At 36.1% G+C, this 22,829-nt stretch overlaps 1 protein-coding gene across 3 annotated transcripts in view; it reads left to right on the top strand.

Annotated features, from left to right (window-relative positions):
* Positions 1-22,829, top strand: part of FNIP1 (folliculin interacting protein 1) — a 151,479-nt gene that overhangs the window by 82,770 nt on the left and 45,880 nt on the right. For 2 of the 3 annotated variants that reach the window (XM_035014068.1, XM_035014069.1), the window contains exons 4-9: positions 2,754-2,854; positions 3,498-3,572; positions 9,041-9,132; positions 15,628-15,711; positions 16,882-16,953; positions 21,757-21,892. In XM_035014068.1, the coding sequence (XP_034869959.1) occupies positions 2,754-2,854; positions 3,498-3,572; positions 9,041-9,132; positions 15,628-15,711; positions 16,882-16,953; positions 21,757-21,892 (560 nt within the window). The remainder of the gene's footprint in view (positions 1-2,753; positions 2,855-3,497; positions 3,573-9,040; positions 9,133-15,627; positions 15,712-16,881; positions 16,954-21,756; positions 21,893-22,829) is intronic. The other variant, XM_035014070.1, reaches the window with a different exon arrangement.

Here is a 22,829-nt window from a genome sequence, read left to right as displayed (position 1 = left end):
ATGGGAACTTATGTATAAACTTGTTGTATTTTACATAAGATTAAATGCTTGGCTTCATACCAAGTGAATGTCATCTATGTGAATTTATTTGTGTCATCCAAGTTTGCATGAATGAATCACAAGTATTTTATATTTAGCAATATCAACATGGAATTCTGGGTCTTTAAATTATTTGTAATTAGTAATTGTGTTTGGATGGGAAGTGACCCTTCTTCATGTCAATGTGACAGTGTATATGAAAGAGCTCTGAAGTGTTTAAAATCCAGATACTAGGAGGTACTATATAGTTGCCCCAGGGGTCTTCCCCTGTTTTTCCTCCAGCTTAAGCATGATACCTTAGTAAGTTCCTAATAGTGTTATGCTATGTGACATCATCATACTTATACCATGTTGGGTGTTTGCTGATTTGATGAATTGTGTAAACTTGCATATCTGCCTGATACAATGCAGTTAAAAATCATTATTAGCCCTTGGATCCAGATTGCAGAAACCCTGAAGCATTGAGTGATTGCACCCTCATGTTGCATCAAGATCCCTAGAGATTTTCTTTTTTTAAAGTTCATATTCCCAGGCTACGTGCCCAGATATTCTGATATAGGCTCAGTATGGTCCTGGAAATCTGCTTTTTTAGCAAGAGACATTGAATTATTGTAGCATATAGTTCACTACACTTGATAAATGTGATTTTCGGTAACTAGAACATTATTTTTGGTCTACACAGATTATTACAGATTAAAAGCTTCTAGCAATAGGTACTTAAAAAATTGACCTTTTAAATAAAGGCCTATTTAAAAAAAGCGTGAAAGATAATAGCACTTTTTAAATTATAACCTTTATTATAGATTATGTTTCATAAAAATACATAACATGCCAGTGACATTCATGATAACTATTTGGTATGTATTAGAGCAGGCAAAGATAACCTTTACTGGCAAACTATATGGTCTAATGAAATTTAAACATGAATTTATTTTTACTATATTTTGCTTTCTGAGGACTCTTTTCCAGTTTTAGTAGTAAAATCTGTAAATGCTTTGATATTTGAATTCATAATAGTTTTGAAGATAGGCATTGATCTTAAAAAAAAAAAAAACTTCGCACTTGATCATTAAAAGAATTATTCTCTCTGTTCCTAAAATGTTGTTTTTAGTACCCAAACCTTTGTGTTTTGAAATAAAAATTTTTTCTTAATCAGATCCCTAGATGAGTTATTTTAGTAAGCAGGTATATCGGAAGTGATTTTTTTCTTAAACATTGGCTTTGTGTCTTTATTAAAACAAAATTAAGACTATAATACCTAAGAGAGAAAAAATAATATGTAAATGAATATATATTAAAAAAACTAATACAAAATAGTTATATATAATGAAATAGATTGCTATTTGAAGATGCTTTTTTAAGAAAGCTAGCAATGTAAATATATAGATTTTTTAAAAACCCAGATGGGCATTAAATAAGCAGAAGAGTAGAAGAATCACATAAAAATAAAAATAGTGTGCAGATATATTCCCTGGCCTCCACATGTAAAATGGGGCTCTTCAACACTTTGTTATCATCAGAAGAGTCTTTTAAATATTTTTTAAAACTCCTAATTTTTTATTTTTTATGATGGAATGGCTTAGTGAAATTTGTGAATAATAATCAGTTATTATTTTAGATAGTTATTTAGGTCCTCTTCCTCATCACTTGTTTTATTATATAACTGTGTAAGTTAGGAATTGCATTATTCCTAGGGATTATTTTGTTCACGTGACAAGTCTGAAAGGCCATCTAGGTATGGTACATGGGTTTCAAGATGGCTTTACAAACCAAGGCATCCTTATCTTTCTACTTAGCTAGAGTTAATGTGTAATTATTGCCTTGTGGTCCTAATATGGCATCTCCATTTCCAGTGACTTCCATTTATATCTCATTGACCAGGCCTTTGTTGAATGCATATAAATGCATAAGTTGTGAAAGTGCTATTCCAGCCATTAGTTTAACCTTTTGGATGTAGAAACCAACTCACAAATTGTCTACAAGGGAGGCTGTGAAATGCATTTTGAGGGGGGGGGGTACACATTGCTGCCCTGAAACAAATTAGACTTCAAAAGTAAAGAATAAGATATTTTGTGGGTAATTAGTGATATTTACCACAGTATCTAATTAGTAACCAAATGGATGAGTTCAATTTTACTTTTTTTCTGACTCCTATGATGACAGAGACATTTAAAGAATAATGGAAAGGAATAACTTTTAATTGGAGTTCTTTGAGAGCAAGACATTGTAATGTTTTAAGTAAGTCCTTTTAAAAAATACAAAATAGATATAAATTACCATGTTTATAGATACCTCTTTTGCACAGTAGGAGTGGTAAAAACTGTTCTGTATGTTTAGTGAATTCTATTTCTTACTTTCTGCCCTGGAGAAACATTGCATATGCAAAAGATGTGGTTAACAGTGTTCATTTAAGCATTAAGTATTATAAAAACCTGGAATTAACCTAAATGTCCAGCAGTAAGGTGAACTGTGGTATTTTCATACAGTAGAATACTATGCAGCTCTTCAGAAGGAGTCTTTGTATAACAATATGGTTAGATCTGTAACACATTGTGAAATGAAGAAAATCAAGCTATAGAACAGTGTATACAATGTAGAGTCACTTTTTAAAAAAGTATGTAGAATAAGTGTAGCAAAGGAATTTTCAGTAAAATTCAATATTTGAAATAGGTTTTAAATTCTGCAGTTTTATTAACGTTATGGTTATTTTTTAGGGTTCTCGGTGCTCTTCTGATGCCAATATGCTTGGAGAGATGATGTTTGGCTCAGTAGCAATGAGCTATAAAGGTTCTACCTTAAAAATTCATCAGATCCGGTGAGGGTTTTTCTGATTTTTCATAATCCATTTTAGAACATGTAATTTTTGAAGATGGGAGAATTTCCTGTAGTCTTCACACAGATTGAGCATGTCAGATTTATGGTGTTTTATGGGTTTCATGCTACTTCATGACTGTTGTAACTATGCAATGATATCTTTGTGATTTATACCTTTTTTGGTGGGGGGGATGGGAACAGGGAGAGGGAGAGAGAGAATCTTTTTTTTTTAAGATTTTATTTATTTATTTGACAGAGAGAGACACCGCGAGAGAGGGAACACAAGCAGGGGGAGTGGGAGGAGGGAGAAGCAAGCTTCCCACCGAGCAGGGAGCCCGATGCGGGGCTTGATCCCAGGACCCTGGGACCATGACCTGAGCTGAAGGCAGACGCTTAACCGACTGAGCCACCCAGGCGCCCCTGGGAGAGAGAGAATCTTAAGCAGGCTCCATGCACAGCATGCAGCCTGACATGGGGCTTGATCTCGCAACCCTGAGACCATGACCTGAGCCAAAGTCAAGAGTCCAACACTTAACCAACTAAGCCACCCAGGCGCCCATATACATTTTTATTTGTAATAAATTGAGAAGTTCTTTATGTTTTAGTTTTGATCTCTGTCTCTGTCCCTTTCTTTTTCTTCATAGTTCCCCTCCACAACTTATGCTCAGCAAAGTTTTTACTGCACGGACCGGCAGCAGTATCTGTGGAAGTCTCAATACGTAAGTGATTATGAATGCTGGGAGAAATGGATTATTTAGGATGTGCAAAGTGTGAAAACTAACAGACTGTTCTTAGGGTTGCAGCTTAAATTGAGATTTTCTTCCTGAAGTTTGAAAGTTTATGGAGGTCAGACTTTTTTCTTCTAGCTTTATTGAGATATAATTGACATCCAACATTGTGTAAATTTAATGTGTACAACACATTTATTTGATACATTTATATATTACAAAATGATTACCACCATAGTATTAGCTAACACCTCCATCCTGTCAAAATTACCATTTCTTTTTTGTGGTGAGAACACTTAAGGTTTACTCTCTTAGCAACTTTCAAGTATATGAAATAACAGTATTATTAGCTATAGTCAGCATGCTATACATTAGATCTCAGAACTTAATAATCCTATAATTGATGTTTGTACCCTTTGACTGTTATCTATAACCCCATTTCCCCCATTCTCAACCCCTGGTAACCATCACCCTGGTTTCTGTTTCTTTGTGTTCAGTTTTTTTATTGCACAGGTAAGTGATACTATACAGTGTTTGTCTCTCTTTGTCTGACTTATTTCAGTTAGCATAATGCCCTTAAGGTTCATTCAGATTGTCGCAAATGGCAGGATTCCCTTTTCTCATGGTCAAATAATATTCTTCTGTGTGTGTGTGTGTCTTTGTGTGTGTGTGACATTTTATCCATTCATCTGATGATAGACACTCAGTTTGTCTCCATTTATGGATGGTCGTCACTAATGCCACAGTGAACACCTGAGTGCATATATCTCTGAGATCCTCATTTTAGTTCCTTTGGATATATATCCAAAAGTGGGATTCCTGGATCATATGGTAGTTCTATTTTTAATTTTTTGAAGAACTTCATACTGTTTTCACAGTGGCTGCCTCAATTTACATTTCCACCAGCAGTGCACAAGGGTTCCCTTTTCTCAATACCCTGTCCACCACTTGTTAATCTCTTGTCTTTTTGATGTTAGCTATTATAAAAGGTGAGAGGTGATACCTTGTTATGGTTTGATTTGCATTTCCCTGATGATTAGTGACATTGAGCACCTCTTCATGTACCTCTTAGCCATTTGCATGTCTTCTTTGGAAAATTGTCTATTCAATTCTTCTGAATATTCAGAGGAAGTATTAATTTTTTAGTTAGGTTGTTTTTTGCTATTGATTTGTATGAATTACTTATATATTTTGGATATTAACCCTTTATCAGATAAAGGATTTGCAAATATTTTTTACCATTCCATAGTTTGCCTTTTAATTTTATCAGTTGTTTATTTGCTGTGTAGAGGCTTTTTAGTGTGATGTATTCCCATTTACATATTTTTGCTTTTGTTGCTTGTGCTGTTTGTGTCATATCTAGGAAACTGCTGCTATGACCATTGTCAAGGAGCTTTTTAAACCCTATGGTTTCTTCTAGGAGATTTGCAGTTTTGGGGTCTTTTGTTTATATCTTTAATCAATTTTGAGTTCATTTTTGTGAGTGGTGTAAGATAGGGTTCTAATTTCATTCATCTGCATGTGGTTATCCAGTTTTCCCATCATCATTTATTGAAGGCACTATCCTTTCCCAGTTAAATGTCCCTTATCAAATATTAGTTGACTGTATATACAGGGTTTTTTTCTGGGCTCTTGAATTCTGTTCCATTGGTTTGTGTGTCTATTTTTATGCCAGTACTATACTGTTTGATTATGTTAGCGTTGTAGCATAGTTTTTCTTAGGATTGCTTTGGCTACTAACGGTCTTTTGTAGCTCTGTACAAATTTTAGGATTGTTCTCTTATTTCTTGGAGAAATGCCATTGGAATTTTGATAAGACTTGCATTGAATCTATGGATGACTTTGGGTATTATGGACATTTTAACAATATTTGTTCTTCCAACCTACTTTTTGAGGGTTTTTTTTTTTTCATGGAAAGATGTTGTATTTTGTCATATGCTTTTTCTCTCTTTCTCTTCCTTTCTTTCTCTTTCTTTCTTTTAAAGATTTTTATTTATTTGAGAGAGAGAGAGACAGAGATAGTGACAGAGAGCACGAGTGGGGAGGAGAGGGGAGAAGCAGGCTCCCCGCAGAGCAGGGAACCCAATGCAGGGCTCCTTCCCAGGACCCCAGGGTCATGGCCTGAGCTGAAGGCAGACACTTAACCAACTGAGCCACCTAGGCACCCCAGTCATATGATTTTTCTGCATCTGTTGACATAATCATGTGATTTTTATCTTTTATTCTTTTAATGTGGTAATTCTCATTTATTGCTTTGTGTATATTGAAGCATCCTTGCAGTCCACTGATAAAATCCCACTTGATCATATTGAATGATCTTCTAATGTTCTGTTGAATTTGGTTTGCTAGTATTTTGTGGAGAACTTTTGCATTTATAATATTCAGGAGAAGTGATCTGTAATTTTCTTATAATGTCCTTATCTGGCCTTGGTGTCAGGGTAATGCTGGCCTTGTAAGATGAGTTTGGGATTGTTCCTTCTTTGATTTTTGGAACAATTTGAGTAGAATTGGCATTAATTCTTCTTTACATGTTTGGTAGAATTTACCAAGGAAACCATGTGGTCCCCTTGGCTTTTCTGTGTTGGGAGGTTTTTGATTAATGATTCATTTTCCGTACTCATTATTAGTCTGTTCAGATTTTTTATTTCTTCATGATTCATTCTTGGTAGGTTGTATGTTTCTAGGAATTTATCCATTTCTTTTTTTTTTTTTTTTTTTTTTTTTTGTGAGAGAGAATGAGAGACAGAGAGCACGAGAGGGAGGAGGGTCAGAGGGAGAAGCAGACTCCCTGCCGAGCAGGGAGCCCGATGCGGGACTCGATCCCGGGACTCCAGGATCATGACCTGAGCCGAAGGCAGTCGCTCAACCGACTGAGCCACCCAGGCGCCCGGAATTTATCCATTTCTTATAGGTTATCTGTTTTGTTGGTGTGTAACTGTTTATAGTGGTCTCATGATCCTTTTTATTTGTATGGTATCAGATGTAATGTCTCTTTCGTTTTTGATTTCATTTATTCGAGTCTTCTCTTTTTTTTTCTGAGTTAGCTAAAGGTTTGTTGATTTTGTCTCCTCAGAAAACCAGCTCTTAGTTTTATCGATCTTCAATGTTATTTTTCTTTTTTCTATTTGATTTATTCTCCCATTGATCATTTCCTTCCTTCCTAACTAACTGTGGGCTTTGTTTTTTTCCTCATTTTTTGAGGTATAATTCAACGTCATTTATTTGAGATCTTTTTGGCTTCTTACTGTAGACATTTATTGCTATCACCTCCCTCTTTGAACTGCTTTTGTAACATCTCACAGGTTTTGATAAGCTGTGCTTCCATTTTTATTTGTTTCAAGGTATTTCTTGATTTGCCTTTTGATTTCTTCTTTGACTCATTGGTTGTTCAGGGTCATGTTGTTTAATCTCCACATATTTGTGAACTGTCCAGCTTTCCTTTTGTTACTGATTTTTAGTATTATACCATTCTGGTCAGAAAAGGTACTTGGTATGATTTCAGCCTTCTTAAATTTACTAAAACTTGTTTTGTGACCTATCATGTGATCTGTATTAGAAAATGTTCCATGTCCACTTGAGAAGAATGGTATTCTGCTACTCTTGGATATATCTATATATGGATTTATCTGTTAGTTCCATTTGGCGTAAGGTATGGTTCAAGTCCAACATTTCTTTGTTGACTTTCTGTCTGGATGATCTGTTCATTGTCGAAAGTAGAATGTTAAAGTCCTTTACTAATTACTGCATTGTTGTCTCTTTAGATATGTCAGTGTTTGCTTAATATGTTTAGGTGCTCTGATGTTGAGTGCATTTGTATTTATGATTGTTACATGCTATGTCTTCTTGATGAATTGCTCCTCGTATTATATGACCATATTTCTCTCTTGTTACTGTTTTTGGCTTGAAGTCTATTTTTTCTAAGTATAGCTTTCTCTGCTCTTTTTTTATTTCCATTTACATGGATTATCTTTTTCTGTTCCTTCACATTGAGCCTATATGTATCCTTAAAGCTGAACTGAGTCTCTTGTAGGCAGCATATTGTTGGGTGTTATTTTTTTTTAATTCATTCAGCTGCTCTCTGTATGGAGTCCAGATTACTTCTCATTTGAGTTTAGTTGAAGAATAGGAAATGTGCTTTCTCTTTCTCTAATTTGCTCCTAGAAGCTATATCTGGAAGTAAAATGTTGACGACATTCCCATGTTAGGATGAGATACTGATTTTCCATTTTGTATGCCATGCTGAGTTAGCATCTGTATATTGTGCTCTTCAGTTTTCAGATCCCTTGCAGAATTAAGTCTGCAATCAGGAGTGGCCTAGGTCACCCATGGTGGGGCACAAGATTACCACAAGGTGTTAATGCCAAGATTAGAAAAGTGAAGCTGAAACAAGGGCAGGCCTGATATTAGAATCATGGGCTACATGCAGAACTTAGTAAATGAAGGACTAGGGTTAGGGTGAGGTGTTAGTGGATTCCAGTGATGGACTTCAGGGCCCAGATCAGAACTCTGGCTAGCCAGAATCTGTGGGGTTACAAAGTCAAAAGCAGCAGGAGAGGTAGCAAGGAGGCTACTCAAAACTAGAAAAATTCTCAAGGGTTCCATTAATTGTAAATGCTCCAAAAAGACCTATCAGGGGTTTTATTAGCTAAGGTTCTAATACTTATAGCTCTTTATTAACTTTTCTTTTAGGAAGGAAGGAAAGGGGAGAGATATTTTTTCACAGGATTATGGATGCTTAAAAAATACTGATGTTAAAAGTGCTAATTTTCAAGAGTTTAACACTAAAGTAGAAATTAGAGATCCTGCTTTGGAATCTCTGATTCTAGCTCTGATCCTCTCAGTTTCTTCATCTTTTCTAATTTTTTACTGATGGTTTTTAAAATCCCTAGGAAGATACTTTGTACTAAAAGCATAAAGTAATTTTATTTTTGTTATTTTGAATAATTTACTAACAGGAGTGATATAGTTCATTTATAATGTGTGAACTAATGATACGTTGATTTTTGTTCTTTTTTTTTTTTTTCTTCTTTTCCTGCCAGAAGTTTAGAAAATAATTTCAGGTCTAAAATATGAGGGAAAGCCTTTACAATTTAAATTAGAGTCAGTAACCTTTTTCTGTAAAGTTCTAAATAGTAAATAATTTTGGCTTTGTGGGCCATGCAGTATGTCTGGTTTGTCAGCTCTACCAATGTAGCATTAAAGCAGCCATATACAGTACATACATGGCTGTATACATAGCATGGCTGTTTTCCAATAAAACTTTATTTATAAAAACAGGCAGCAGGCTGGATTTAGTCCTCAGGGGTTGCCAACCCCTGATTCAATGCTATAAACTAAGAAGAATACTTAAAACTTAAAAAAAAACAGTTTTATACTTAAAATTTCATTGAGATATGCAAAGAATTGCCATCAAGAGCATAAAATGAATTTGCAATTTATTGTTTCTTTTCCCCCTTTAGGCTGCAAGACAGTCTTGAATTCATCAATCAGGACAACAGTACATTAAAGGCTGATAATAACACAGTTATGAATGGACTACTTGGAAATATAGGTAAATGGTTCTTTTGGTTTTACAAGTTTTATATAGGTTAACAGTATAACAAGAATTTGCAGTTCTTTCTTAATAATGTAGATCTTTTAATAAGACCACAGAGTTTCACATACTAGAAGTGGAAAAGGAATTTAAATTGGAAGTATGTATAACATTTGTATTATTTGAAAAACATACTTTTTGTATATTTGAACATAATATTTATTTTATATGTGAAAAAAAACTGCTGAAGATATATCTGGTTTGTTTCTTGTTTATAACTTTGATGCATCTTTGAAAGGCACTGTCATTGATACAAAAAGTCCTTACCAGCTTTTTTTAATATTTCAGCTGAAGAAGACTGGTATTACACTTTCTCCCTTCTCTCTTCCCTAACCATAAAAATAATTTTAAAATGGTGTTCATTTTTGTGACCTGAATTCAGATAGATGAGCAGATATTCAAATTTGATATACGTTTAAAGATTTATTAAAATAACAGCTTAGTTAGTAATTTGGATAGTTGATTGTTGTTATTATTTAAGTTCAACATTTTGAAGTGACAAACTGTTCCTAAAATTTCTAGTCATTTGTTTTACCCTACAAAGCTAAACTAAATTGATGCTGGTCATATTCCTGGTACATAAATAACTAACATGCCAGAACGTGGACAGCAATTAGACTAGGATAAATACTTCTCTTTTTCTTTATTCAGTGAGAATTTTTATTTCAAATTGATTTTAATAAATATTAGTTATATATATAAGCAGGAAACAGTTTTTCTTCCAACTTGAACCATATTGCATTCTATTATTTTTTATAATTTATGTTCATTCAAACGAACAACCATTTATTCAGCAAGGGGTATGGGCTAGTTACAGTGTCAGGCATGTACTTTAGAAAGTTTGCATATTTTGGGGAGCCTGGGTGGCTCAGTTGGTTAAGCGTCCAGCTCTTGATTTTGGCTCAGGTCAGGATCTCAGGGTTGTGAGATGAAGCCCCGTGTCGGGCTTTGTGCTCAGTGGTGAGTCTGCTTGAGATTCTCTCTGCCCCTCCCCCTGCTCTCATGCTCTTCCTCTCTCTCTCAAAATAAGTCTTTTTAAAAAAGAAAGTTTGTACATTTTTTAGAAAAATAGTACTGCTTTTTCATAACTCAAATGATTAGTTATTTCATTGTTTTTTTTTTTAAAGATTTTATTTATTTATTCATGAGAGACAGAGAGAGAGAGAGGCAGAGGGAGAAGCAGGCTCCCAAGGAGCAGAGAGCCCGATGCAGGACTCGATCCCAGGACCCTGGGATCATGACCTGAGCCGAAGGCAGATGCTTAACCATCTGAGCCACCCAGGCGCCCCTATTTCATTGGTTTTAATAAAGTAAAAATGTGACAAGGAGATAACTGAATCTTTTTTCTTTGTAATTTGATACTTTCCAAAGCTCAAGAGGTTAATTAAAAGCTATTTATTTTAGTAATACAAATCCATTATCACTTAAAATAGTAAATTACCTTATGGATACTAAATACACTCATCTTCTCTGTTTTAATACAGGATAGGAAATTAATCCATTACAAAAGTGTAGACTTTAAATAATGAGTGGCTTTTACTTTCACGTTTGTAATTGTGAATCAAGGATATTTGAGTACCATTTCTTATTTTCTTTACATTTCCAGTTAATCAGCAAATATTTCTCAAGCACCTCTTCTATGCTAAGCACTCTGCTAGTCCCCGAGGGTGCAGTGGCGAAGCAGACAACTTCCTGCCTCAACGGTGGGAATCACACAAGTAATACAGTAGTTAGTGGGAATCACACAAGTAATACAAAGAGTGCAGTTAATTCTTGGACATGCTAAAGAGCATGGTGTGATAGAAATGAGGAAGAGTACCTAATCCAGTCCTGGAGAGTCCCAGACTTTCTTGAAGAAGTGAAGCCTAACCTGGAAGGATTAGCCCTGTGTTTGGGCACAGAAATATTCTAGGAAAAAGCAGTAGTGTGTACACAGACCTAGGAGCAAGAGATGATAGCATGAGGAAAGAAAGTGAATAAATCCCCTTCTTTGATGGAGCAAAGAATAGGAGTAAAGAGAGTTAAAAGAAATAAAAAAGTGAGTAGGAAGTTGATGAGAAAGGGTGCTTTGGGCTGTAGTGAGGAATTTGAACTTAGGCTTTAAGCAGTTGGATAGTAGTGAGGGTGTGTTAGTTTGGGTTCTCTACCTGTTTTTTAACAGGTGCAAGACACGATTAAACATGCAAGGATAATATTAGGAAAAATGACAATGTAAGAGAAAATGAGGAGGGAGCTGGGAAAGGTCAAGAGAGCCCTCAGATTGTGATGCAAGTCGGACCCCAAATGAAAGAAGATTGAATGGAAGTGTCCTATCCTACCAAGTATTTAAGTCAAAGTTCATTGCTAATGTGTTGCCAAAATGTGTCTGCCTTACTATGTCTGCTGTGATCAGTCCCTGGCTAGGAACAGCCTTTGGGATATGTGGCCTTGCACAGACATCACAACAGATGTCAGAACACATCAGCTTGGGGTACTTAGTCAATTATACTCCTTATAGCTGGAGATCTTTGCGGTGCATTCTGAAGGTGACCACAGAGGAGTTGTCAGAATAGAGAAATATGATCAGATTAGCTTTATATCTACAAAAGAGTATTCTAATTGCAGTGGAAAAGGATTCAAGTGAACCAATGGGATTGAGGAAAAGATCTGTAATAGAAGAGTCCTTCTGATAATCCAAGTGACAGATACTGGAGACCTAGAATAAGACTGTGTCAGTGAGGACAGAGAGTTGTTGAGAGGTTCATTATGGGAAATAGAATGGACAGGACTTGGAAATTAGATGGAAGAAGGGAGGAGAAAGGAAGAATCAAGTGTGGCACTTTACTGTCTGGTTGTGTAATTGCTTGGATATTGGTGCCATTCAATAGAAGGAACAGAAGAAATTAGGAATTGGTGACTTTAGGTTTATGTATGTTGGAACGGAAGTATTGGTTGGTTATTCAAATAAAGATATCCATTATAGTTCGTTAGTAGATGTAGTGGTAGGTGCTGTAACATAAAAACTAGTGAGCATGTAATAATTTTAAAGCAGTAGAGTTTTGTTTTTTTTTCCCAGTCATGTGAAGTTCAAAAGGATGTTCCTCATTGATAAACAGTTTTTCTCCAAGCAGTGTTTCAGAGGTCCCATCTCCTTCCTTCTTGGAGTTCTGCCTTTTTCAACATGTGGTTTCCAGGGTTGTGCTCAGCTGCACGAAGCCATTGGAAAGGAATTGAGTATTGAAAAGGCACATCCATTTCATAACCAACCTCAGTGTGAACATGACCTATATCAGTTTTGTTCACATTCTGTTAGTGGTAACTAATCACATGACTTCACCTATAATATAAGGTGATTTTAGAAATAAGATCCCTAGCTGGGTAACTTCTCAGAAACTACTTGATAAAATAGAAGGGAGAACACAGTTCTTTGTTAGACAGTTAGCTGTATCTACCATGGATTTGTGAAGCATTAACTTATAAATGATAAGTGAAAGTGTAAGAATGAATGAGGTGACCTAGGAAATCTTAAATAATGAGAAGGAAAGGTTGTTGAGGATAAAATCCTGGGGAATGCTGGCTTAAAGAAGGAAGGAGTAGGTGAAGAGAAGCACATAAGAGGATTAAGGAAAAAACCTAGTGTGTAATCATTGGGAACTGTGGGAAAAGTTCAAAGTGTAATTTAGTCAGCATCAAATATATAATAAGGTAATATAAGAGTATGGACTGCATTAATCAGTAGGAAGGCTTTTGGTGGCCTATGTGAGCAGTTTCAGTGGAGAGAATAGAAGCCAGAGTTGAGGAGGGACTCAGAGGTCATTCTTTCTTCCAAGATTTAAGCAGTGGTTCTTTTTGGTCTCAGGACCTTTTACGCATTTAGAAATTACTGAGGAACACAGAGAGCTTTTGTTTATGTGGGTTACCTTTATTGATATATGATGTATTAAAAATTAAAACTATTTTAAAATTTATTAAGTCATTAAAAAAACAACTTTTTTCATGTTAATATAAATACATGTTATGAAATGACTATTTTCCATGAAAATTTATGAGGAGAGTGGCATTGTTTTACATTTTTGCAAAACTCCTTCATTTCTGGCTTAATAGAATACAACTTAATCCTTATATCTGCTTCTGCATTCATTCTCTCGTACTATGTTGTTTTGGTTGACGTGTATTAAGAAAATACAGTTTTTAGGGGGCGCCTGGGTGGCTCAGTCATTAGGCGTCTGCCTTCGGCTCAGGTCATGATCCCAGGGTCCTGGGATCGAGCCCCACACCGGGCTCTCTGCTCTGCGGGAAGCCTCCCTCTCCCTCTCCCTCTCCCACTCCCCCACCCCCTGCTTGTGTTCCCTCTCTCGCTGTGTCTCTCTCTGTCAAATAAATAAAATCTTTAAAAAAGAAAAAAAGAAAATACAGTTTTATACAGACCCCTGAAAGGGTTGCAAGGACCCTAAGGAGTCTTTAGACCACATTTTAAGAACTATTGAACTATATAAGATTAGATATATGGAGAGAATAGTTTTGACTGTGCTTTTTTAAATAACTTTTTTGTTTTATTTTTTTTTGAGAAGGGGGGGCAGGGAGAGAGACAATCTTAGGAGGCTCCAAGCTCAGCATTGGAGCCTGATGCGGGGCTCGATCTCACAACCCTGAGATCATGACCTGAGCCGAAATCAGGAGTCGGAGGCTTAACTGAGCCACCCAGGCACCACTAGTTTTGACTGTGTTTAAATGTTGATGGAATAGGAGGTTATAAGGAGGGTAAGGGTAGAGAGAGAAGTGGTAAAGTGAGATTTTTGAAGGCCCTAGCTGACATAGAATTAGCTTTGGAAGGGAGAGAGGAGTGGGTTCCTAACTCTAGCAGGAAGGAGACAGGTGGGCCAGAATTTGATTAAGTTTGGAGACAAGGTGGTAGGAAACAGGAGAGTTCCTATCTAGTAAATTTTGTTTGTGTGCACACATGCATATGAGGGAGACAGTCATATCCTGAAAGTAAGGAAGGAGGTAGATAGGGAAGGAGTTTAAAGAGAGAGATAAGTTTTGAAGTAGCTAGAGAGAATTGAAGAAAGAGCTGAACAGTTGAAACACAGAAAGATTGCTGCAAATGCACTATAATTTTAGAAATTCTTGTTGTAGAAAAATATCCATTAGCAATTTGAAAAATACATTTGTCACTTGATAAAACAGAAAGCCCCTATTCTATCCTGGGTAACCTCCTAGGTGGCTCTTCAGGCCATCTTGATTAAGCATAGCAGGCAACCCAGCTGCTTGCTTCCAGGCTATAATGTTGCCCCTTTGAGTCTTCAGACTCTGTGTTTGGTCCAGTGTGGCAGCCATATTTTCTGGACAGCTGGGAGTCTGGCCTTGATAGGTTGCGTTAGTGTTCCTGCTTCCATTGTGGCTGACTTTTGGTTTAGGAACTTTGCTTTCTTCCAAAGTTAGTTACTTTGTAACTTCACCAGGTTAGAAAAAACAAGTTTGATACCTCTTTGTCAGTAGATCCCTTTTCTGCTCTTTGTTATATGTTGTGTTCTCTTTTCTCAGCCAAGCACTTAGGTGGTTTTTCTCTTTACTGCAGGGGCAGGAGAATGCTGTAATCTTAAAACTGACTTTTGGGGGGGCGCCTGGGTGGCTCAGTTGGTTAAGCGACTGCCTTCGGCTCAGGTCATGATCCTGGAGTCCCGGGATCGAGTCCCGCATCAGGCTACCTGCTCAGCAGGGAGTCTGCTTCTCCCTCTCCTGCTCCCCCCTCTTGTGCTCTTTCTCTCTCTCACTCTCTCTCTCAAATAAATAAATAAAATCTTTAAAAACAAAAGCAAAAAAAAAAAACAACTGACTTTTTGGGGTAGCTGGGTGGTTCAGTCAGTTAAGTGTCTGCCTTCAACTCAGGTCATGGTCCCATGGTCCTGCGATCGAGCCCCACTGTGGGCTCCATGCTCAGCCGGGAGTCTGCTTTTCTCTCTTCCTTTGCCCCCCATGCCCAGCTCATGCTTTCTCTCTCATTTTCTCTCTCTCTCGTGCTCTCTCGTGCACGGGCTCTCTCAAATAAATAAATAAAATCTTAAAAAATAAACAAACAAACCTAACTTTTTAAAAGATAAATTTATTTGGCAAATGTCAAATTATTTAGATAACATTACTGTGCTTTTTTGAATCTTTAAAAGCATTGTTTTAGGTTAGAAAGGATTGAACATTTGAAATAACTTTTACCTTGTATTGTGGAAGGTTATTATTATATACAGATTTATTAGTAAGTAGGCACGAAATTGTTGTTTGACATAAGCTATGACCAGAGAGAAACCATCCTGTTTTAAAGAAGGGAAGCCAGCTTGAATTATTCTTACTCAGTTTAAAAGCTTCTATCCATATCTCTTGGTCTGCATTTGTGCTGCCTAAGCTCACCCTTTATTCCTGACGCTTTGTGGCTTCTCTAACAGCCCTCTTTCATATATATTTTACGTTTTTGCCATGTAGGTCTTTCACAGTTCTGCAGCCCCAGGCGGGCATTCTCTGAACAGGGTCCGCTCCGCCTGATCAGGAGCGCCTCTTTCTTTGCAGGTTTGCAATGTGCTGTGTGGGTAGACTAGTTGGTGTGCTCCAGTGGCTAGAATCTGTAGTTAAGCTGTGGAAACAAGAGAGCAGATAAATGCATTTGGGGAGGGTGTGGTTAAGAAAACATTGTTTAGCAAGTGTAATAACTTAATTCCTTTCTACTGAGTATGTTCTTAAAACTTTCCAGAAATTTTCAGTTATCAGTAGAATTGACATTTTCATGAAATTTCAGTTTGTTATTTCTTATCTCATTATAAAATAATGATTTTAACTTTAGAATCCTAAACCAAATTTTAGTATGAACATTATTTCTTATAATACCAGCTAGAATTTCTCATGTGACACTCTCTTGTTTCCATGGCTGAGTAATTTTGTGTACTCATAGTTCACCAATTGCAGAAAATGTCCTCTGTTATTATTTTAAAATTTCTGATCTGTGTTATTCCATAAGAACGATTTCTCTTAGAGCTAAGATTTAGATGAACAAGCACCACTATATTGACCTCTAAAAGGTATATGTGAGTGTATTTATGTCATTAAATTGATGATTATAGAGTGTGTTTATGCCTTGTATCCAGGGAGTTGTATCTAACTTTTTGTTTTAATTAATATTTACTTTCCTTACAAATATGAGATAGGAACAATACATATTTATTACAGAAAATTTGAAAAATATGAAAAATGGGCAAAAAATTATATTAGCCATGTGTCAGCTAGAATGAACCTTTCTAAAAAAACACATAATTTAATTTGGATCATACTATTCAAATAATTTTCTTAAAATTTTTATTTTGAGGAATTTTTAAAGATACATTAATATTGGCAGAATAGTAAAGTGAAACATCATATACCCATTATTTGCCTGCAGGAATCATTCTTATTGTTCAGTAGCATGCTTTTTAGTCATTTAGTAGCGTATTTTGAGTATCTTCCTTTTAGTCATCCCTTGCTTCTTTAGATATTATATCATATTTTCATATTATATGTCAATCTTCACCTAGATCTCAAAGCTTGTTCAACTGAGTAATAGCTCTTGGTGTTGGGTTTGTGCCATGCTATTGAAAAAAATAAAGGAATGCAGTGAGATGAGCATGATTTCATTTGCTATATAAAAGAAGCAACGTCACGCTGAATAGCATTATATGCTTTAACTGACAGTTTTGTCTTAATTCACAGTTCACAGCAACCCAATGGACATGCCTGGAAGAGAGCTGAATGAAGACCGAGACAGTGGCATAGCACGCTCTGGTAATGCCAGGTTCATGTGTTAATCTAGTTTTCTTATGAGATCACTGTTAGCCAACAATGATTTTTATTTTTTCCTTTATCATCCAATTTCGTGTACACAGTTTGTTAGTATTGATATTAGCCTTAGAAGAGAATTGTAATGACGGAGAAATATGTAAAATTTAAAATTTTCATGTTTAGTGTTACATGTGCCTGGTGGAGTATGGCCTAGATGAATGGACATTGGCTTAGACTTAGCCAGTATAAGAAAAAAATGTTGCTCAAGAGATGGCTTAAATGGCATAGTAGAAAAAACACATTTGCTTATATCTGCTTGCTCTTAACTGGAGTTTTAAGTTGTCAGACTGTCTCTTGCCCAGAAAAGCTTAGGCATTTTGAACCAATGCTATATATATATTGCTTTCAAATATGGACTCCAAAATATGGACTAACCTTTATTGAAACATGCAGGAGATTAAAAGAAAAAAAAAAAAAGTAAACCTCACATTCTACCTTTAAGGAGCCCAGAGTTTACAGAGAGAACAGTCAGGAAAATTGTCCTTCATTGTGTGTTGTGTTCTGATAGACCTGTGCAGAGAGGTTTAGGGAAAGGAAACCTAACTTAGCCTTGGCCAGGGGCAGGGCGCCAGTAATGCTTTACAGAAGGATAATACTTGAGTTGTGTTTTGAGAATTAAGTAGGAGTTATCCAGGCAAAGGCATGGAAGAAGGGCTTTCCAGTTAAAAGGAAAAGTGTTTGTCAGGGCCCAGAGATAGCGTAAAAGAAAGGAGTATCTTAGGCTTGCATTATTGTTAGGTATGAGAAACTTTTATCCACTGTGTTTTATCCATATGAACTGTCACATTATATGGCTCTGCTGTCTAAATTGTTTATAATTCAGTTTTGAGTATAGATGGGAAGTCCAAATTTACCAGAATTGTAATCCCTAGGTATGCATTAGAATAACAAGAGGTTTAAAAAAAAGTTTCACATGCCTAAACTGTACTCCAAGACTATCATGTAGCCTAGAGAAAGGCTTATGCAACTGTATTTGAAAAACAAAACAAAATGAAAAACTCAATACCTCATTCTGATGGATAGCTAGAGTTGAGAACTACTTCTCTAATATGAAAAATCTTGATCTTTCAAATAATCTCACCCTTTTCTAATTGACTTTTTTATTTTTGTTCTTAGGAACTAATCTAGTGTATATTTCTTCTAATACTCATTGCTTCTATGTAATCTAGAGATTTAGTTTTCTCTTCTTTGATAGGAATTTAGTTCTTATTATTTTATCCAAGATTTTAGAGGTGATAAATTAATATCTGTACTTCATTTTCTTTAGCTATAAATTGAAGGGCCTGGCTGGATAGATCTGTAAATCTTTTTCAAGCCATAAATTCACATACACCTTTTAAATTAATTGTGTATCTTCTTCTTTTTCCAGTAGGGTTATTTTTAATACCAGAATTTGGTAACACAGAGTTTTTTCCAAATTTAGATTAGCATTTGATTTTTCACTGAAGCCATACCCAGGTTAGTTATACATATCCAGTCTTAGACTACAGAGTTTTACAATACTTACTTATAATACTGATAAAAATGTGGTCTTTTCAAGGAAATGGTTTAGAATTAATTCATTGACTATCCAGATAGTTGTATGGCACATAAAGCTCTAACCTTTATCATTGGATTTGTTAGCGAGAATTGAAATGAACAGATCTTCATAATGACAGGCTTTTAGTTTTCACTCCTGATGTCCAAAAGTAATATATCATCTGATGTGCTTCCCTGTTTTTGATTACCTCAGAAATTTTCAGTATGTGGTGTAATTATGAAGATGGGAATTTAAAATATTGCCAAACAAAAGCAAGCCCTTAATGTCTTTTCCTCTCTAGATCCAACATAGAGAAGGAGAGGATTCCTAGTCTAAGGAAAAACAAAGGGTTGTAGCTTTTGACACTCCAGGCAAGAAAAAGAGTTTCTGGAGAGAGGGGGTTTTGGGAAGAGAATAATCCTCACAATTAGGGGATTGCAGCAATTATAACCATAATGGGTTCTATTGGAATGTCTTTCACCCCTTAGAATGCTTCAGAGAGTAATCTATAAGATTTTCTCTTTTTGGATCTTAGTAGGTATAGTCATGACTGTTACAGAAAGGGGTTAAACATTCAGAGGCTTGACTACCTGTGCAGAAACAATTCATGAGTACAGTTGACCCTTGAGTAATGCAGGGGTGAGGGGCGCAAACCTCTCCTCCGCCTGTGCAGTAAAAAAGTCTGTATATAACTTTTGACTTGCTAAAAACTCAACTGCTAATAGCCTACTGTTGACTGGAAGCCTTACTGATAACATGAACAGTCAATTAACATATATTTTATGTTATATGTATTGTATACTGTATTTTTACAATAATATAAGGTAGAGAAAAACGTGGTTAAGAAAATAAAAAAGAAGAGAAAATACATTTACAATACTACACTGTATTTATTGAAAAAAAAAATGTGTAAGTGGACCTGCACATTTCAAATCCATGTTCAAGGGTTAATGGGACTTTTATTTTACTTTTATTCTTTTTATTGAAGTATAGTTGTAAGTATAGTTTAACACCCAATGTTACATCTGTTTTAGATGTACAGCATAGTGATTTGACAACTCTACTCATTATGCTGTGCTTACCACGGTATAACTCCCATCTACCACCATACAACAGTTACAGTACCACTGACTCTTCCCTCAGCTGTCCTTTTTATCCCTGTGACTTACTCATTCCATAAGTGGAAGCTTGTATCTCCCACTCCCCCTTACCCATTTTGCCCTTCCCATCCAACCCCCTTCTCTCTGGCAACCATCAGTTTGTTCTGTGTTAATGGGTCTCTTTCTGCTTTTTGTTTGTTTTGTTTTTTAGATTCCACATATAAGTGAAATTATATGGTATTTGTCTTTCTCTGTCTGACTTACTGCACTTAGCATCATACCCTCTGGGTTTGTCTGTGTTGTTTCAAATGGCAAAATCTCATTCTATTTTATGATTGGCTAATATTGTATACATCTTCTTTATTTCTTCATCTATCAGTGGACACTTGGATTGCTTCCATATCTTGGCTATTGTAAATAATGCTGCAGTAAACTTAGGAGTGCATATATCTTTTTAGATTAGTGTTTTTGTTTTCTTTGGGTAAACACCCAGTAGTGGAATTACTGAATCATATGGTATTTCGCTTTTTAGTTTTTTGAGGAACCTCCATACTGTTTTCCATAGTGGCTGTACCAGTTTGCATTTCCACCAACAGTGCATGAGGGTCCTTTCTCTTCATATCCTTGTCAACACTTGTTATTTCTTGTTTATTTGATTCTAGCCATTGTGACAGGGATAAGATGATGTGCTTTTAAATAACATCTTCAAATGACATTCAAACACTAATTTTCTTTTTTTTTTTTTTAAGATTTTATTTATTTGTTTGAGACAGAGAGAATGAGAGAGATAGAGCACATGAGAGGGGGTAGGGTCAGAGGGAGAAGCAGGCTCCCCGCCGAGCAGGGAGCCCGATGCGGGACTCGATCCAGGGACTCCAGGATCATGACCTGAGCCGAAAGCAGTCGCTTAACCAACTGAGCCACCCAGGCGCCCTAAACACTAATTTTCAAATACAGCTTTTGTTCTTAAAATCTAGCTGCTTCATTAAAATGAATCACAGCAATCCAGCAATTGTACTATAAAAATATTAATTCAGAGAATTAATGCACATTTATACAGTTTACAATGCATGTTTATAGCAGCATTATCTACAGTAGCCAAGTTATGGAAACAGATGATGGAGTATCCATCAACTGATGAGTAGAATAAAGAAGATTTGGTTAATTTATACAGTGGAATATTACTAAGCCATAAAAAAGAATAAACTCTTCCATTTACAACAATATAGATGGAGCTACAGAGTATTGAGCTAAGTGAAAAAAGTCAGTGAGAGAAAGACAAATACATTTGCTTTCATTCATATGTGGAATCTAAGAAACAAACGAGCAAGGGGGAAAAATGAGAGAGAAGCAAAACAAGAAACAGACTCTTAACTACAGAGAACTGATGGTTACCAGAAGGGAGGTGGGTGGGGGGATGGGTTAAATAGGGGGTGGGAATTAAGGCATGCACTTGTTGTGATGAGCAAGGTATGTTGTGTGGAACTGCTGAATCACTATATTGTACACCTGAAACTAATATTATACTCTGTTAACTAACTAGAATTTAAATTTTAAAAACCTGAATCACATCATACTTCTTTTAATTTAAGGACTAAGTGTTCAGCTAAGCTAGGGGACAGTCTCATGGCCAAAGAGATAATGCTTGTTTTAAATTAGCCCTTTCTTCTGAAGTAGGGGTGGGAGTAATAATATAAAAAGGGGAATGTCTCAGAGTCTCTTGCCAATGCACTATTAGTATATGATTTTTCTCCTCTGGGACTTCAACAATGACGTTATTTTTTTAAATGGAAAGTTTAGAAGCTCATGAAGCAAAATGAAAAATTTGAGTCACTACTGTTAAATTTGTTAAAAAGAAATTTATCTTGGGGCCTCTGGGTGGCTCAGTTGGTTAAGCTTCTGCCTTCGGCTCAGGTCACGATCCCAGGGTTCTGAGATTGAGCCCCATGTCATGCTTCCTGCTCAGCGGAAAGCCTGCTTCCTCCTATCTCTTTTTCCCTCTCCCTGCTTGTACTCTCTCTTGCTATCTCTCTCTCTCAAATAAATAAAATCTTAAAAAAAAGATTAGTTATTATTGACGTATTTTTAAATGCTTACGTTATACTTGTTTTTATTTTGACTTGTCAGCATCTCTCAGCAGCTTGCTTATTACACCATTTCCCTCTCCAAACTCCTCACTTACCCGAAGTTGTGCCAGCAGTTACCAGCGACGTTGGCGACGCAGCCAAACAACAAGTTTGGAGAATGGGGTATTTCCTAGATGGTAAGTTGGAACCTTTACTTTATAATAAAATTGAATAGGTCCTTATTTTTTTTTTAAGATTTTATTTATTTGAGAGAAAGAATGAGAAAGAGAGAGAGAGAGAGCATGGGGGGGAGTGTCAGAGGGAGAAGCAGACTCCCCGCTGAGCAGGGAGCCCAACTTGGGACTCGATCCTGGGACTCCAGTATTATGACCTGAGCTGAAGGCAGTCACCCAACCGAGCCACCCAGGTGCCCTGAATAGTTCCTTAAACACAATTCTGAATGGTTTTTTTTTTTTTAGAGCCTGGGCTTATATTTTGTGTATTTTAAGTCTTGAAACTTTTTAAATGTATTACATTTTAAAAATTATTGGTAGTTTTAACCGGTATGAGTGTATAGTTCAGTGACCTTATAAGTAACTTCACACTGTTGTGCAACCATCGTCGCTGTGCATGTCCAGAACTTTTTTATTTCCCCAGACTGAAGCTGTATGCATTAAACAGTAACTCCCCATTCCTCCCCACCCTTGGCTCCTGGCATCTACCATTCAAAAAATTATTTTTTGTCTCTCTGAATTTGAGAAATACTTTAGAAACCTCATATAAGTAGAATCATACAATATTTGTCCTTTTATGTGTAGCTTATTTCACTTAGCATGTCTTCAAGGTTCATCCATGTTGTTGCATGTATCAGGATTTTATCCCTTTTTAGGGCTGATTAATATTCCATTGTATGTATGTATCACATTTTATTTATCCACTTATCTGTTGATGGACATTTGGTTTGCTTCCACCTAGCTTTGCACAGTGACAGCAGAGTAGCCAATGGAGCTTATCCAAGGTGCGATTATTGCTAATTGGATTGCTTCCATCTTTTGGCTTTTGCAAATAATGCTGATATGAACATGGGTATACAAATACCCTCTTTGAGTCCCTCCTTTCATTCTTTTTGGGTAT

This window comes from Mirounga leonina, unplaced genomic scaffold (genome assembly GCF_011800145.1).
Source record: "Mirounga leonina isolate KUSES-001 unplaced genomic scaffold, KU_Mleo_1.0 Mir_168, whole genome shotgun sequence".
NCBI lineage: Eukaryota > Metazoa > Chordata > Mammalia > Carnivora > Phocidae > Mirounga > Mirounga leonina.
Note: the sequence above shows the minus strand (reverse complement) of the source record. Positions and strands in the feature narration are given on the sequence as shown.